The 16,152-nt window shown below is 38.6% G+C and overlaps 1 protein-coding gene across 2 annotated transcripts; it reads right to left on the reverse strand.

Moving 5' to 3' along the window:
• Positions 1 to 3,864: 3,864 nt before the first annotated feature.
• On the reverse strand, positions 3,865 to 10,426 carry LOC143880336 (putative disease resistance protein RGA3). 2 transcript variants are annotated; one of them, XM_077383226.1, is made up of 3 exons: positions 7,330 to 10,426; positions 6,502 to 6,594; positions 3,865 to 4,134 (listed from the first exon to the last, which is right to left on the reverse strand). In XM_077383226.1, exons 1-2 carry the CDS (start codon positions 10,276 to 10,278, stop codon positions 6,523 to 6,525), a joined length of 3,021 nt encoding a protein of 1,006 aa, XP_077239341.1. In that variant the 5' UTR covers positions 10,279 to 10,426; the 3' UTR covers positions 3,865 to 4,134; positions 6,502 to 6,522. The 2 variants fall into 2 exon arrangements, with proteins under 2 accessions (XP_077239341.1, XP_077239340.1); XM_077383225.1 differs by having other exon boundaries at positions 6,502 to 10,423.
• Between the last annotated feature and the right edge of the window lie 5,726 nt (positions 10,427 to 16,152).

Raw genomic sequence — 16,152 nt, forward strand, 5'->3', positions numbered from 1 at the left:
GTGAGCAAAGTATCAAGAAGTGCATGTCAAGATCTTAGCCAAGTAGCCTGTTGAACAGCTTAGAAATTGTGTGCACATATGAAACATTAAGAGGTGTTGGGGGTGTAGGGCCTTTAGGCAGTTGAAGGCTGGCCTTAACATATGCATATGTTGAGGCGCCAAACAGGTTATTCCGCTGCTAAAACAAAAGGTCCGTGACACAAGGCCTAAACCCTAACCCAACTAGGGGTGTTCATTATTCGGTTAAAATTGAATAAGCGAACCGAACCGAATTGGTTCGGTCGGTTCGGTTCGGTTTTTTTCCGTTTCGGTTTTTTTTAATTGACAATTCGGTTATTCGGTTTCGGTTACCTCAAAAAAAATTCGGTTAATCGAAATAACCGAAATAATGATAAAAATCATTATTTTTTCAAAAAAAAGTGTCATACGGGCACTCCAAAGGATGATCAAAACCGTCCATTTGATTGATCACAACTTAATTAGGTTGTGCTCCAAAAATCATTTCGATTGGATGATCCTAGCCCTCCGATCGAAACCAATATTTTGCATTTTCCCTCTTTTTTTCCCACTATTCAGTTATTCGGTTTATTCGGTTATAACCGAATTTTTAATCGGTTCGGTTTCGAAAATTTTTGGTTCGGTTTCGGTTACCGAAATTTGATAACCGAAATTATTTCGGTTATCAAATTTCAGTTATTTCGGTTCGGTTATAACCGAATAACCACCCCTAAACCCAACCCGAAATTAAATCGGGTTGGCTTTAACCCTAACCCAAGGAAATGCTGATCCAACCCGAGCTCAAATTGGGTTAAACCTGTCAGGTTCAAGTTGAGCCCGATCCAAGTTGCACAGTGGGCTGTGGCATGAGGGCCTTCCCTACCGCTTTCAATGCATCACGGAGGCCTTTGGCATAGTTCCTAATACTCAGCAAAAACAAAACCTTCTCCTGCCCCCTCGAAAGGCACCCCCATTGAGCTGAAATTCCCTTGTAGCCAGGAGCATGTGTATAATGGTACCAGGAAGAAGGTGAGGATTTCGACTAATGCCGTTGATCCCGTTGGGTGAGTATTTTATTTTTCTTCAGCTTTGTCATTTCATGCAAACACTTGTATATTTCATAGTTGCCATTGTTGGGTTGCTGGAATTCACTCTGAACAACTACCTGTAGGCCTTCTGAGATTGATTTTGAGGTAATAGTTGTGGCAAAAGTATGAATCTATGTTTTCATGGGTACTGTTCTTTTTTGGCATTGTTAATTCCTTTGGAATCAGTAGAGATTATGTTCATGGCGTTAGGCTTTTGATGTTGATTGATTTTATTAGGAAATTTTATGTGGAGCCAAGACTTTTTACATAATTACAAGAAAAAGTTATTCAAGTATCCATCATACGTAGTTAGTTTTCTTCTCATTGTAATATTTTGGTCCTCTCCCATTTTCGCTTATTGCATTTCATGAGCCTCATCATGTCACTTATCCCATTCTGTTTCTTATGATTCTATATTTGCACATCATTCATTCTCTCTCCACATTCGGCTTTTCTTACCCTGCATTTTTCCTTGATCCAATTTTCCGTCCTCGTCTTTTGCAAACTACGAAGCCATGGGGTTGATCACGAGAAACTAAGATTCGAGCTGAAAGTTGGATGATGTGTTTCTATCTATAGGGATTTTCTACGATTTCTTGAATCTAGGGTTAAGTTTGAGTGGGTTTTAGTAGGTGAGGCTTATAGTAAATTTTTTAAGCTTTATTATGATAAAAAAAATGAAAAATTTGATGGAGCTGATCAGCAACTACACCCAAACAAAAGGTAAATATACAACAGCCCTTCAAGGAGGAAGGTGATCAAACACCCCTAAAATTCTAAATCTCAACCTCAGATCGAGCCGGATGATCTGTGTCACTGTTAGTTGAACATAGGATGTGCGCAAAGGACATTACATTCCCCTCCACCATATCCACAATCTCCTCCATAGCATAAAAAAAATATTCAATGATACCCCGACCCTACATTCCCAATATATGAAGTGAGCGAGTCTCCTTACGCCACTAGGGAATTAAGGAGGGAGGAATCCACAAGCCAACTCCCTCTCAAGAGAGCTACGACATCCGCATCTTTAGAATCCGTCATACCTATCAGAACCAAACAGGCCCATTTGATAATGCTCTCACATTATGAGTAAGTCCACCACTACCAGCAAAGCTCGGATTAACTAAGCTATAACCATGGAAGTTCAGCTTAACTAATATAGGGTCAGGAGGCAGCCACCTATGCTGGTGGTGATTGGAGCGTATTGCACTCAACTGAATCACATTCCACCATAAACAGATGGAAGACTTCGAATAGCCTCTGAACTTCGGAAGGATGATTGCTCACTTCACCACAAAAGATAAAATCTTTTGCTAGATACTACGCTCTCTTTGTTGTTTCCCTTGTAGATCCTTCTATTTCTCTCCTTGCAAACCCGTCATGAGGACCCAAGCCTCCACCATATCATCTATATGAATGGAAATGTCCAGCCATTCCAAATAAATCAAGAATGTAGAACCATATCTTCCTATGAAACTCTTGTGAATGAAAATATGATCCACTGTCTGCTGCACAACACATGATTTCTAAGTGTGTATTTGTGCTTAGTCTAGCATTTATCGACATTCCATCTCAGGTAAACTTCTGCGAGTATTTCCACTTTATTGTGGACCCTGTGTCCAGACAAAACCGATGTTTAAATCCTTGTTTAGAATTAAAAGTTGGAATATGAGTAGAATTAGAAACAAAAATAGGATTGGAATTAGAAAGGTGTGGAATTAAGATTATAAATAGGATTATTCTTAATTCAATTCTTTACCATTAAAAAAAAAAAGATTATGAACGTATCTACCTACTGCATGTTTGCTAAATCCTATAGACTTATCTATTAGCCTATTAATATCCCTCCTGCCACTTGTTCTTCTGTTGTGGTAATAGCTGTAGTAGTTGCAAGCATTTGAAGTTTTTGTACACCATTTTGAGGATGGGACTTGAAACTATTCGATTTTGCAAGCAATTTTCGCACAGCCTTAGAGTGAATTTGCTTTTCCTCAGCATCTTCAAGCAGCTATTGAATTTGCTTTTCATCTCTCGTATTGCCCATTCCTTCAAATCGCCAAATAGTGCGGCAAGAAGAGGGGATACAAATATGTACGCTATTGCTGCCATTCCTTCTTTAGAAAACAAACCCAAGAACAGCGTCATGGTGAAGATAGAGAAAATAGTAAGAGTTTCAGGACATACTGTTGCAGTAACAAACTATGAAGCGAGTACTGAGAGCCAATAAGCATCAGCTTTTATCAATTTCTTGCAATAAAGTAATAAGAGCTTCAACAGTTGTTGTCCTTGTTTGTATGCCCATCATTGAGGTGAATGCCTAAAATACAAGCACTAGTTACATTTTCTGTTGTTACTTTCATATCTCCTTCTGTTGAATAGCTTTTCTCCCTTCTACTTTTTCCTCAATTTTCTTGCTTTTATTTTAATGATGGTAACCTTAGCTTTCACTTTAAAAAAAGGTGGGGTTTGATAAGCAAGTTTCTAGCAAAATTTTATATTGTAATTACATCCTCTTATATTAAGAAAGTATAGCTAAGCCACTTCTTTTTTGGGGGCTTCCTTGACAAACTTCAAACTAGCTTCTTATTATTGGATCTGCAATAATTCTTTCACAGACTAAGAACTACAAGATCACCCCTTTCATTTTGGGTTGAAGGACGGATCGTACCAGTCGAGCCCCAAAGGGCTCGTCGCATAAACATGCAAGGTCTCAATTTGCATTTCAAACTTTCATACCAGAACAATTCCAAAACATATCAATAATAATTTAATAAACTAAATCCAACAAAACGAGGTCACAATCCGCAATAAATGAAATCCATGACTCCCTCAATAACTCCTCGATAAAAAAATAAAATATGAACTTCCAAACATAATGAGGTTATAATCTACAACAGATATGACAAACTCCCAAATAACAAAAAATGGTAATAACAAATTTAAATAAACTGTCTTGTCTCTAAGCAAATTCTAACATTTAAGTTTTCAAGCGCCATGAAACTCCTCAGTGTTCCCGCAAGCATTGGAGTTAATCAACCTAGGTCATCTGTAACAGAATAAATACAGAGTGAGCTAGATAGTCAAGTAAGTAACCACCAACCTTAGCTAGCCAGATCAAGAATGTAAGATAAAACATTTTAGAATAGAGATTTCCGAAGTAAAAATATTTTTCTTTTGTAAAACAATGAGAGTTCCCAGTCAAATCTTACACAGTTTTACAAGCTTCACTTGCATGGAACAATTGACAAACAAATTCAAAACAATTGACTTTACGACAATTGACAAACAAATTCAAACAATTGGCCATACTATATTGCTCTTACGACATATTGCTCTTGTGGAAGGGTTAGAATAAAAATTACATATAACCCTTGTAGTCATAAGTAATACCATCTGAATGCCACTTATATTATACTCCGATAGTCCAAAACTTATATGGAGTTTAACATATCCAGAGTTTATAATAAATAATGGTTATGATAAAAAGAAGAAGAAGAAGAAATTAATCTAAAACAAATTTTAGTTGTCAAATAAAATTCAACTGTAGGATCACTTTCCATTAGTTATATCAATATATCATATTTTAGTAATATCATGTTGCAAATAACTAGAAAAGGTAGAAGATCACTTACGTTTCACGCACAGCCTAATAATGCCTAAGTAATCGCTTGTAAATTGTTTTTAAGCTTCTTCATCTAATCCTATAATTAATAAAATTAAAAAAATTCAAAATTCAACTGCACACTTAAACTTGTCTGTAACATGTACACCCAAAAATTCAATTCCTTTCTCCGCATTCCTTTCCCCTTTCTATTATTACTATTATTGTAAATATTAAACCCCCAAAATTGGAAAACTATTAAAATCTTCATCTTTAAAATCAAATTTAGGGAAATTAATCCAAAATTAATGTTAAATCTTAATCCAAATGCCTAACATATTTATAAACTAACCTTAATCATTGTTATTAAGCAAAACCTCCAAATTTTTCATAAAATTTCACAATCATATAGCCCCAAATTAAATTCAGACTAGAAACTTCCAAATTATCATGGTTAGTCTTATCTACATGCATAACATGATAAATCTACGGTGGATATTATTGTTAACAAGTGTGATTTATTCATAACCCCAAATCTAAATCACATTTCAAATTCTACAAACAAAAGTGGGGGGGGGGGGGGGGGGTGGGAGGGGTGGGGGGAGGGGGGAGTTGGGTTGGGTGGAGGATAGGCAGAAGCTTTCTGAGTCGGGGAGTTAGAGACCTTGAAGGTTAGCCGAGACACTTTTAGCATTAGCTACTGACTTTCCTTTCCTTTCCTGACTTGCTTTTCCATCCCGACTGACTGGATTTCCTTTCTAAGGCTTGGTTTGCTTAAGTTAAGCTACAATAGGTTTGCTGACCTGCCATTTACAATGGTTAGAAATCCTTTTTTTGGCTTTTCTTTCCTTTCGTGAGAACATCTCTTTCTTTCTTTTTTTTTAAGATCAAGGAAGATAATGAGAGAGATGGAAGAGAGAGAAATTCCAATTATAACATAGTGGAAAGATATATATCTTTAAAAAAAAATCATAGAGGAAAGAGGAATGTAAAAATGTTTTTTCATGAGAGCCCTATATATATATTTTTCCATTCATATCTGTATGAAAGAGAGGTTAGAAAAACGACTTGGGGAATACCCCTTCCTTAATATTTCAGTTGAAAGTCAATGGGGGGAGTTCCTCTCTCTCTCTCTCTCTCTCTCTCTCTCTCTCTCTCTCTATATATATATATATATATAGAAAAGTGTTCCTACACGATCGTGTAGATAAGTTATCTACTCCATCGGCTTAAAATACAGTGGGGGCCCACATTGTTTGGGTGATGCAAACCATTCATATGATAGGTCCTCACATAGATAGGGTATGAACAAAAAATCAGCTCCGTAGGATCATTCCAACCCTTCGATTTGTGGAGGTTAAAATGGACGAGTATAAACCTTCACAAATCTGTCCATTTTTTACCTCCATAGTTCGAAGGGTTAGGATGATCCTATGGAGCTGATTTTTTGGGCACACCCTATCTATGTGAGGACCTATCAAATGAATGGTTTGGATCGCCCAAACAAATATGGGACCACTGTGTTTTAAGCCGATGGTGTAGATAACTTATCTACACGATCGTGTAGGAACACTAATCCCATATATATATATATATATATATATATATATATATATATATATATATATATATATATATATATATATATATATATATATATATATACGTTCATGTTTCTACATCTGCCAAGTTTTGTACAGAAGGACCCTCCTTGGCTTAGTTTCTTTAATTTTTCTTAAAATCATGAAGATTAAAATAATAATAATAATAATGCAATGGTACAAAATGTTTAAACGGGGAAAGAGGACGCACCTTTGTCTAGATGCATGACGATTATCTGCAGTCAATATAGGGGATGTGTTGTATCTTGGGCCAATCTTGGCCGTCGTTCTCTTGACATGATTCCTTCAATTTAGGACATCGGAAAATAATCAAACGTGTTAGTGAAGTGGGGAGGCCATCTTCTGGCAAGGATGATATTTCAGGACAGTAACTAATATGTAAATCATTGAGGGATGTGAGGTTTTGCATCCCATTGGGTAAGGACTTGAGATTTTTGCAACGGGTGATAAAAAGAGAGACGAGAGTGGTGGGCAGCCCATAATCATTGTTGTTATCATCAGGGAACAACAAAAAGAATTGAGGACAACTTTTGATTATCAAATGTGTGAGAGAGGTGAGGCTTTGCATCCCCTTGGGCAAGAACTTGAGAATAGGACAAGTAGAGATTTCTAGCCTATTGAGCGTGGTGGGTAGCCCATGGTCATTATTTTCATCATCTGGAAACAAGGAATGGAGTTGAGGACAATCTTTTATGATCAATTTTACGAGGCAGGGGAGGAGGCTTTGCATCCACTTGGGCAAGAACTTGAGATTAGGAAAAGTGGAGATGTCTAGAGTATTGAGCGTGGTGGGCAGCCGATGGTCATTATTTTCATCATCTAGAAACAAGGAATGGAGTTGAGGACATGCATGGATTACCAAGTTTTTGAGAGAGGTGAGGCTTTGCATCCCCTTGGGCAAGGACTTGAGATTAGGACAAGAAGAGATTTCTAGAGTAATGAGCTCGGTGGGCAGTCCATAGTCATCATTTTCATCATCTGGAAAAAGGGAAAGGAGTTGAGGACATTCACGAATTACCAAATTTTTGAGAGAGGTGAGGCTTTGCATCGCCTTGGGCAAGGACATGAGATTGTCACATGAAAATATTTGAAGGTCTTTAATTGTCATGGGCAGTGCTGACTCTTTTGAGAAAAGCGGGAGTTGAGTAGCAATGGATAACTCTACAAGGGAGGTGAGGTTTTCCAGCCGAGTAGGCATGGACTTGAGATTAGGACATCCGACAATTCTTAGAGATTTGAGCGTGGTGGGAAGCCCCCCCTCTCCATATCCCAAGGACTTTAGTCCTGGGCAGTCAGAAATTTGCAAATGTTGGAGAGAGGTTAGATCTTGCAAAGAGACCTTCTCGAGACAACACTCCAACTGATGACACCCTCGTATGGTTAACCTTTGAAGAGAGATAGGGCAAGGCGTTGTCAATCTTAATAGCATCTTCACGCCACAACTAATGAGTGCTAAGTCACAAATAGATGGGAGCCTCGGAAGGGCACTCAATTCTCCGCAACCATTTATATTTAACTTTGTGACGGCAGGAAGGTCAGCGGGCAACACCTGCAGCTTGGGGCAGTTATGTAAGGTGAGCTCACAAAGAGAAGGTAGCTGGCAATCAAGAGGAAAGGGATGTTCGCAATTTCTACAATCCTCAATGGTAATGCAAGTCAGATTGCAGAGATGTGACATCCAACTTGGAAAACTGACACCGCCATAGGATTCTATATTTAATTCTTTGAGGTTGGCATGGGGTTGGAGGCCTTCCAATACCCCATCATCATTGACTCTTCCATCTTGTGAACTGCCATATCGGGGCCATTGCAATCTCAACTCATTAAGGTATTCCTTATCTTTCAAATTGGCTTCTTTAGCCTCCTCTATGTTTTGCACATCCTCGAGACCCGAAATGTGAAGTCTTCCTTTAATGTTACTCAGGTTATTCAACTCTCCTATCTGACAACCACTCTCTTCGCACACCTTGAAATGCGGCAATGTTTGGAGCGAAGTTAATTTTCCAATTCTTGGCAAAGGAATCGACTCTACAACAATATGCCGTAGATTAACTAGATTCGTGATACCTTTGGGTAGCCCTTTAAGATTCCAGCAAGATTCCAGAACTAGCATTTGCAAATTACAGAGATCAGTTACTGATTCAGGCAGCCTCTCTATCTTCGTACCAGATAGGTCAAGGTAGCGTAGATGTTTCAAATGGCCAATCGAATCCGGCAACTTGTCGATTTTAGAATAACTCAAATCCAATACACGCAGGCATCTCAACTCCATCAATGCATCATTGAGAATCTGGTTGTCAATGGAAGATGGAGCCCTCAGTCGTAAAGTGCGCAATCTCTTAAATTTGCTCAAGGCCTCCAAAGACATTGAACCCTCTTTGATGTCAGTCCATGATAAATGACGTGCCATTTCAGGGATGCTTCGTGGCATACCGTCTTCCATTCTACAACATTCATCCCCTGAGACAGATTCTGCTAGATCATGCATTAAATCATGCATCATGTATATTGAAGTCCCCAGAAAGACGCCTTGGTGAATACATTGAAAGAAAGACTTTAGTAATAAATCATCAAATATCTCCCCACCAATATCTTCTAAAACTGTGCTTCCCCTGGTTTGAATGAAGCCTGTAGCCATCCATTGTCGGACCAACACATCTTTCTGAAACCGATGATCTTTAGGAAATTTGGCACAATAGGCAAAACAATGCTTTTGATTGGCTGGCAGGTGACAATAGCTCAATCTCAAAGCTGGCAAAATTTTATTATCATCATCCTTCCATATTTCGCTTGTCAAAATCCTTTCCCACTCGCTCACAGTCCTTTTATAAGACAAGATTCCCCCCAATGTCTTTACTGCCAAAGGCAGGCCTTTGCATTTCTTCACAATTTGCCTACCGATTTCCTCCAGTTCCGGAAAGGCATTTGAAATCCCTCCCGCAAAAGCACGCCGAGTAAACAATTCCCAACAATCAGCATCTGGTAAAACCTTCAAATGGTGGGAAGGAATTGCGCCCAACATCCTTGCAACCCGTTCATCTCGTGTAGTAATGATAATTTTACTTCCTTTCGCTCCAACTCCAAAAGGAGCTCGTAGAGTGTCCCAATGAGTATGAATTTGATTTTCACCCCACACGTCATCGAGAACAAATAAAAATTTCTGACCGTTGAGTTTCTCTTCGAGGTGATGTTGAGCGGCATCCAGGTATGAGAGATCGCACTTGCTTCCACTTGCAGATTCAACAAGTGCATTTGTTATTCTCAGCACATTAAAATCATCAGACACACAAGCCCACACTCTGAGCCCAAAATGCGTCTTGACCCTGTGATCGTTGTAGACGAATTGAGCAAGAGTAGTCTTCCCAACCCCACCCATGCCAACTATGGAAATAACAGAGTACAATTTATCATCATCATCTGAAACCAACAATTGTATGATTTTGTCTTTGTCGACTTGTCTACCAATCACATCAGATTCGTCTACGAAAGAGCTAGTTTCCCGTCGCTCCTGCTCGATTTGGGAACCCCTCCCTCCATCTCTTCTAATTTCGAGATGGAGGTCATGTCCTTCCTTTACAATCACATCTAACCTTCCACTAATCTCCCTTATCTCACGTGCTATGTTACGTTCGTACTGGAAAATAGAGGAGAAGTACCGGACAACCCCTACCTTCTGTCTCTTGCTTGATTGAGCTTCCAAAGCAACATCGTCCAATATGTCATTAGAGTCGTAGGCGATATTCTTGAGTTCTCGAAGCCAACTTCCAACAGCCTTAGAGTGAAATTGCTTTTCGTCAGCATCTTCAATCACGCCTTGAATTAATTTCACTTTCCTCTCTAACTTTTCCACCTCCTCCTCAACACCAACACCCCATATTGATTTCATTTCTTGTATTGCCGATTCCGTCAGATTGCCAAACAGTGCATCAAGAACAGAGGATACAAACATTTGTACCATTTCTGCCATACTTTCTCCTAAGGAAACAAGAAAATCCCAAGATGTTTGTCTGAAGTGAGAGAGAGAGAGAGCAGTGAGAGAGAGAAGAAGAAGAACCAAGTTTAATCAAATTCGTCGGATTGTAGATTCACCAGGATGTATTCACCCCGTATTTTTCAAAAATGGACTGTACAGTCCACACTATAGGTTGATCCAAACCGCCCATTTGATGGTTCTAACCCTCCCATCTAATGAGGGACTCGCATTTTGAAAAATACGAGGTGCATTCATCATAGAAGGGGTGAATTTATCACGACCCCAAAACTTATGTAATAGATGATTTTAACATGCATTTTCTTGGAAATACATGCGGAAAAAAAGTAACATAAGGTCCACCACCTATTTGTATATCTAATACATTCAACTGTGTGGATTAGACACTATCCCAAAAATCTTCTTCTTCACAAGATGATCTTAACCCTCCAATATATTTGGTGTAAAATGGATGGTTCAGGTAATTCAAAGAATCACACGGAAAAGAAGGATAGGTTTTTCCCATCTCTATTTGGGATAGGGATTTCATTCTCACAATATGGGGACTAGTTAAATTCATCAGGCCGACTCACCCACTCAAAGTAAAGATAGGTTTTCCCTAATTCATGCTGATTAGTCAAATTTTAGAAATTCCATTCACTATAGGTTTAGGCTCTGTTTGGATACAGGTAGTTACCTTGTAGATTAGTGGTATGAGTAGTCAATACGGAGGAGATAAATTAACATTTGCCTAGGATTTAACTTGTAGAATAGTGGGGAAATTAGATGGTCTTCCGAACAGTCCGTTTGTAGTAAGAGATTTTAAATTATGTACTTTTTTGTGGAAAAACAAAAACTTGTGCTAAAAAAATGTATAGTATGGCCCACCTACTATTTAACCTAAGAAAATCTTTTATTGATCTTGCAATAGATAGACCATGTCCCAACATAAATTGAACAACTAGAGTGAAAACTTTTGAGACGTGGCCTATCTACTAGGGCTGCAACTCGGATCGGGTAGGTCGGGTTTTGGAGAACCCAACCCTACCCGAGAAATATCTCAGGTCGGGTCGGGTCGGGTTTTTTTTCGGAAAACCCATGATTCCCAAACCCGGCCCTACTCATGATAAATCTCGGGTCGGATCGGGTCAGGTCGGGTTTTTTCACGTTGACACAATTTTTTTAAGGAAAATTCTTGTTTGGTAAGGCAACTCAACTCATAGAAGTAGAAATTACACTCACAGTACACTTGAATCAAACAATGATGTAATTACACTCACATTACACTTGAATCAAACAATGCTGTAATCAAACAATGTTGTAATTACAATCAAACACTTGAATCAACTCAACTCATAGAAGCAGAAATTACACTCACATACAATAACAGTGGGTGCATGGGTTTTCACTTTTAACTTTTAACTAACAATAGAAAAAAATGTGCATACTATAACTTATGTAACTCGGGTCGGGTCGGCCCCTTTCAAACCCGGCTCGACCCGAGATTCATGTGGGCTTTTGAATGCTCAACCCGGCTCGACCCGAAACCAATGAAACCTGAACCCAACCCAGGCTATTTCCGGGTCGGGTCGATGCGGGTTGGGTAAAACCCGGCTCGAGTTGCAGCCCTACTATCTACACAAGGGCTAACAAATGAATGGTGGAAGGAATAGCAATTAGAAATGTGTGTGCACCTGCTTTGTCTTTCTTCTTCTTGCAAGAGATGGCCTTTGCAGAACCAATTCAAAGCAATCAAACAACAAGACACGCAGATAATGTCAAGGAGGAAACCACCAAAGAGAATTTTAAAAGGTTTAATTGACTTTTTGAAAGGCAATACGTACACCGAAAGGAATAAAAAAAAGAAAGGAGAGAAAGTCTCATAAGGTGTGCTAGGCAATTACTATGTCTACCTTAGGTATGTTGGACGGATTACGTATTGTTTGGCTGGCACACCATATAATAAACTCTGTTTTTGTTTTTTTTGGGCCGCCTCAATGTATAGAAATTAGAATACTCTCTTATTCTTCCGTCTGATGAAAGTCTTTTTTTTTTATTCTTTCACCTAATGCTTTGCTTTAATGGTTTATTACATAGTTTAATCAACAAACAAAAAAGAAAACGATGTTAGGTGAGGTCTTCACTTAACATGGATAGAATATTTCAAAGAGAAATGCTTATATGTTTGTCCTCTCCTTGCATTTTTAAACTGGATCGAATCTTTCCACAAGGCATTCTTCGGTGGGGCACCACCTAGCCTTGACAAATGGGGTATGTCCTCCATGGCATTGTGGGTCCCACCTTTGATTGATCTGAACCCTCCATTGAATAAGCCTTAGCTTTGATCTCCCATTTCCCATAAACTTGGTGTTCTTCTCCATTCTCTAAATCTCTAGTACTCTTCTTCTTTTACCTTTTCCATTCAATCTCTACACAGATTAATACATACTTATAGACACAAGCCACTTCCTAAAATAGCTAACAACACAATTGTAGTCCCATAAGTGCAAGGACTCTTCGAGAATTAACCCGGCATAAAGGGCCCTAGAAAACATACAAGGACTCTTTCATTTTCAATACATAATAACTACCTTAGAAGTTAGAACTCATGTACACTGATTATCTCGATTGTCGGATTGTAGATTACATCATAATGGTATAAAAGATCAACGGTCTCGATTTTTAGTAAATATCCGTTTGAAGGACCCAAAAATTAGTTGACCTTGACAGAGATTGGACATCACTTGTTTCACAGAAAAATTAGTGATAAATTCACCACATTTTAGGATGGATTTACCCCACCTTTTTCAAAAATGGACTGTACAGTCCACACTATAGGTTGATCCAAACCGCGTATTTGATGGGCCACAATGTAAATAGGTTGTGCCCCAAAAATCATTCCCATAGGATGGTCCTAACCCTCCAATCTAAAGAGGGACTCACATTTTGACAAATACGGGGGTGCATTCATCATAGAAGGGGTGAATTTATCATGACCCCAAAACTTATGTAATAGATGATTTTAACATGCATCTTCTTGGAAATACATGCGGAAAAAAAGTAACATAAGTTCCACCACCTATTTGTATATCCAATACATTCAACTGTGTGGATTAGACACTATCCCAAAAATCTTTTTCACAAGATGATCTTAACCCTCCAATATAATTGGTGTAAAATGGACAGTTCAGGTAATTCAAAAAATCAGGGGGAAAAGGAGGTTAGGTTTTTCCTATTCCTGTTTTGGGATTGGGATTTCATTCACACAATATGGGGACTAGTCAAATTTGTCAGGCTGACTCCCCGCACTCAAAAGAAAAGATAGGTTTTCCCTAATTCATGTGGATTAGTCAAATTTTAGAAATTCCATTCACTCTAGGTTTAGGCTCTGTTTGGATACAGGTAGTTACCTTGTAGATTAGTGGTATAAGTAGTCAATACGGAGGAGACAAATATTTGCGTAGGATTTAACTTGTAGAATAGTTGGGAGAATTAGATGGGTCTTCCGAAGAGTCCTTCTGCAGTAAGAGATTTTAAATTATGTATTTTTCTGGAGAAAAAACACGTGCAAAAAAAATGTATAGTAAGGCCCACCTATTAGTTAATCTAAGAAATTCTTTAATTAATCTTGCAATAGATAGACCATGTCCCAAAAATCTTTTTCATAGGATGGTCATAAACCATCAATATATTTGGCGTAAAATTGGCGGTTTAGAAAGTTCAAAAATAAAAACCAACATAAATTGAACAACTAGAGTGAAATTTTTTGCGACAAGGCCTATCTACACAAGGGCTAACAAATGAATAGTTTAGATATAATCCATATTGGTGAGATCCATTATTCTTTTTTAACTTGTGTATGTGTATTTTCACGAAAACTCAAACATATATACATTTGGATCTCTAATATGTAATATGCCATTTTTGTATAATATATTGAAAAATATTAATTATTAAGTGGGGCGCACGTGTATTCCCTCTACTAACATATACTCACGGCCAATACAATGCATCAAGAATAGGGGATACAAATATTTGTGCTTTTTCTGCCATACCAAAAGAAGAAAATCCCAAGAACGAACCAATGGAGAAAATAATGAAGCGAGTGCACTGAGAGACAAGAAGTGTAGAATTTGGATTTCTGCTAATCTAGAATACTTTCATTAATCAGTAACTTGTGCTTAAATAAGAACTTACAGATAAACATGGAAGGAGATAAACCTAATCTAAGATGTAATCCTAATCCAACTGATTTGCCTAATCCACCACAATCCAAACATATCCAATCAAATCTGATATTCTCTAACATGCCCCCTCAAACGTAAACATACATTTGATTACAATGAAATTCCCCAACACAATTGAATTCCCCAAATTGCAAATTTAATCAAAATGCAATGCACACTGCCGAAAGTGGATGACGAAGATCCCTTGATGATGATGACCGAAGTCGCCAATGATGATAACACATGTTTGTCGAAGAAGTTGCCGCTTTGTTGATGTGCTGCAAAGAGCCTCAGTTGGTTGAATCAAACTCAAGCCACGATGGGAGAATTATCATGGGCCGGTTTTGGATTACCGAACCTCATAAAAGTGGGTCACTATGGACCAAAGCCTCGATGTCCAAAAGGAAGCCTCGATGGACAGATATCATGGGTCGATTTTGAATACCGAACAAGAGAGAAATTGCTCTCTCAGGCACGAACCTTACGGAGAGAGGCCCCTCAATTGAGAAGAGCTCCTATTTCAGGCACTCACCACAGAGGGGTACCTCAACTAAATAGCTGAAAGAAAAAAAAAATGAAGAGAAGCGACGGTTTTTGGCTGAGAATAATGCTGCAACGATAATACAAAACTTTGAATCTTAGGACATGGCATGGAGAAGAGTGCATATATCAAATTTGGGGAGGGTTATCAATGAGAGTATGAAATGGGAATAAATGGGTGGCGTGATTAAACATGGGGGTGCTGTTATCAATATGAGAGGTGGATTTATGGCAAGAGAGAAAATCCAAGAAGATGGATAGGGGTGCAAAGAAACTAAAATAACAAAGCTTTGGCAAAGCTCCTTTTTTTTCTTTCGCCGAAGTAAATAGATCTAAGAGGTTTGATCCGGATTTTTCTCCAATTCACGTATTACAAATGGATCAGCGGTGAGATTTTTATTCCCTGTCCATTCTTTCTGTTCCGGTATTTTCCATTCCATACATCCCTTATCAGTGTATGGACAACTATCTCTCGGGCATAGGTGGGTTTGGCCTCAATGGGAAAAAAGCACCTAACAACGCATCTTCACAGACCAAGAACTACGAGATCACCCCTTTCATTCTGGGATGACGGAGGGATCGTACCATTCCCGTGCAAGGCTTAGGAAATGAGAAAATAGAGAAATGGGTGATGCTGCAACCTTTCCTTTAAGCATGGGTGCTATTTGGCAAAAAATGAAAAACGGGGTGTCTAAGGACAAAAGGAGGGAGCGAAAGATATGATCAAACTGGAAATTTGGGGACATATGAGACTGGAAGGGGTGTGCTTATCAAATCTGGAGGAGAGATTAATAGGGCTAAAGATGAATGAATCAGGGTTTGTGAAATAGAATAGAGGATGCTAATTTCATCCTTCTCTTTTGGCCCTTTTTACAAAATACGAGAGACCCAACAGCCACTCATTCTCTTTCTTAATGGTATTAAACGCCTTCTTGTCCAAATACCTCACCTATCTCCTTCGCCGGTTGGACGAGGATTAGATTGCATACTGAGCAGAAAAACACCAGAGAAGGGAAAAAAAACTGTTTGTAGCAATTGGATTTGACATCGCAGGTGACCAGTACGCATTAGCCAATGATTTAGAATGTGAGATCCAAATTTCAAT

This window comes from Tasmannia lanceolata, unplaced genomic scaffold (genome assembly GCF_043159265.1).
Source record: "Tasmannia lanceolata isolate RefF3 unplaced genomic scaffold, GAP_Taslan_0.1 ptg000006l, whole genome shotgun sequence".
NCBI classification, from domain to species: Eukaryota; Viridiplantae; Streptophyta; class Magnoliopsida; order Canellales; family Winteraceae; genus Tasmannia; species Tasmannia lanceolata.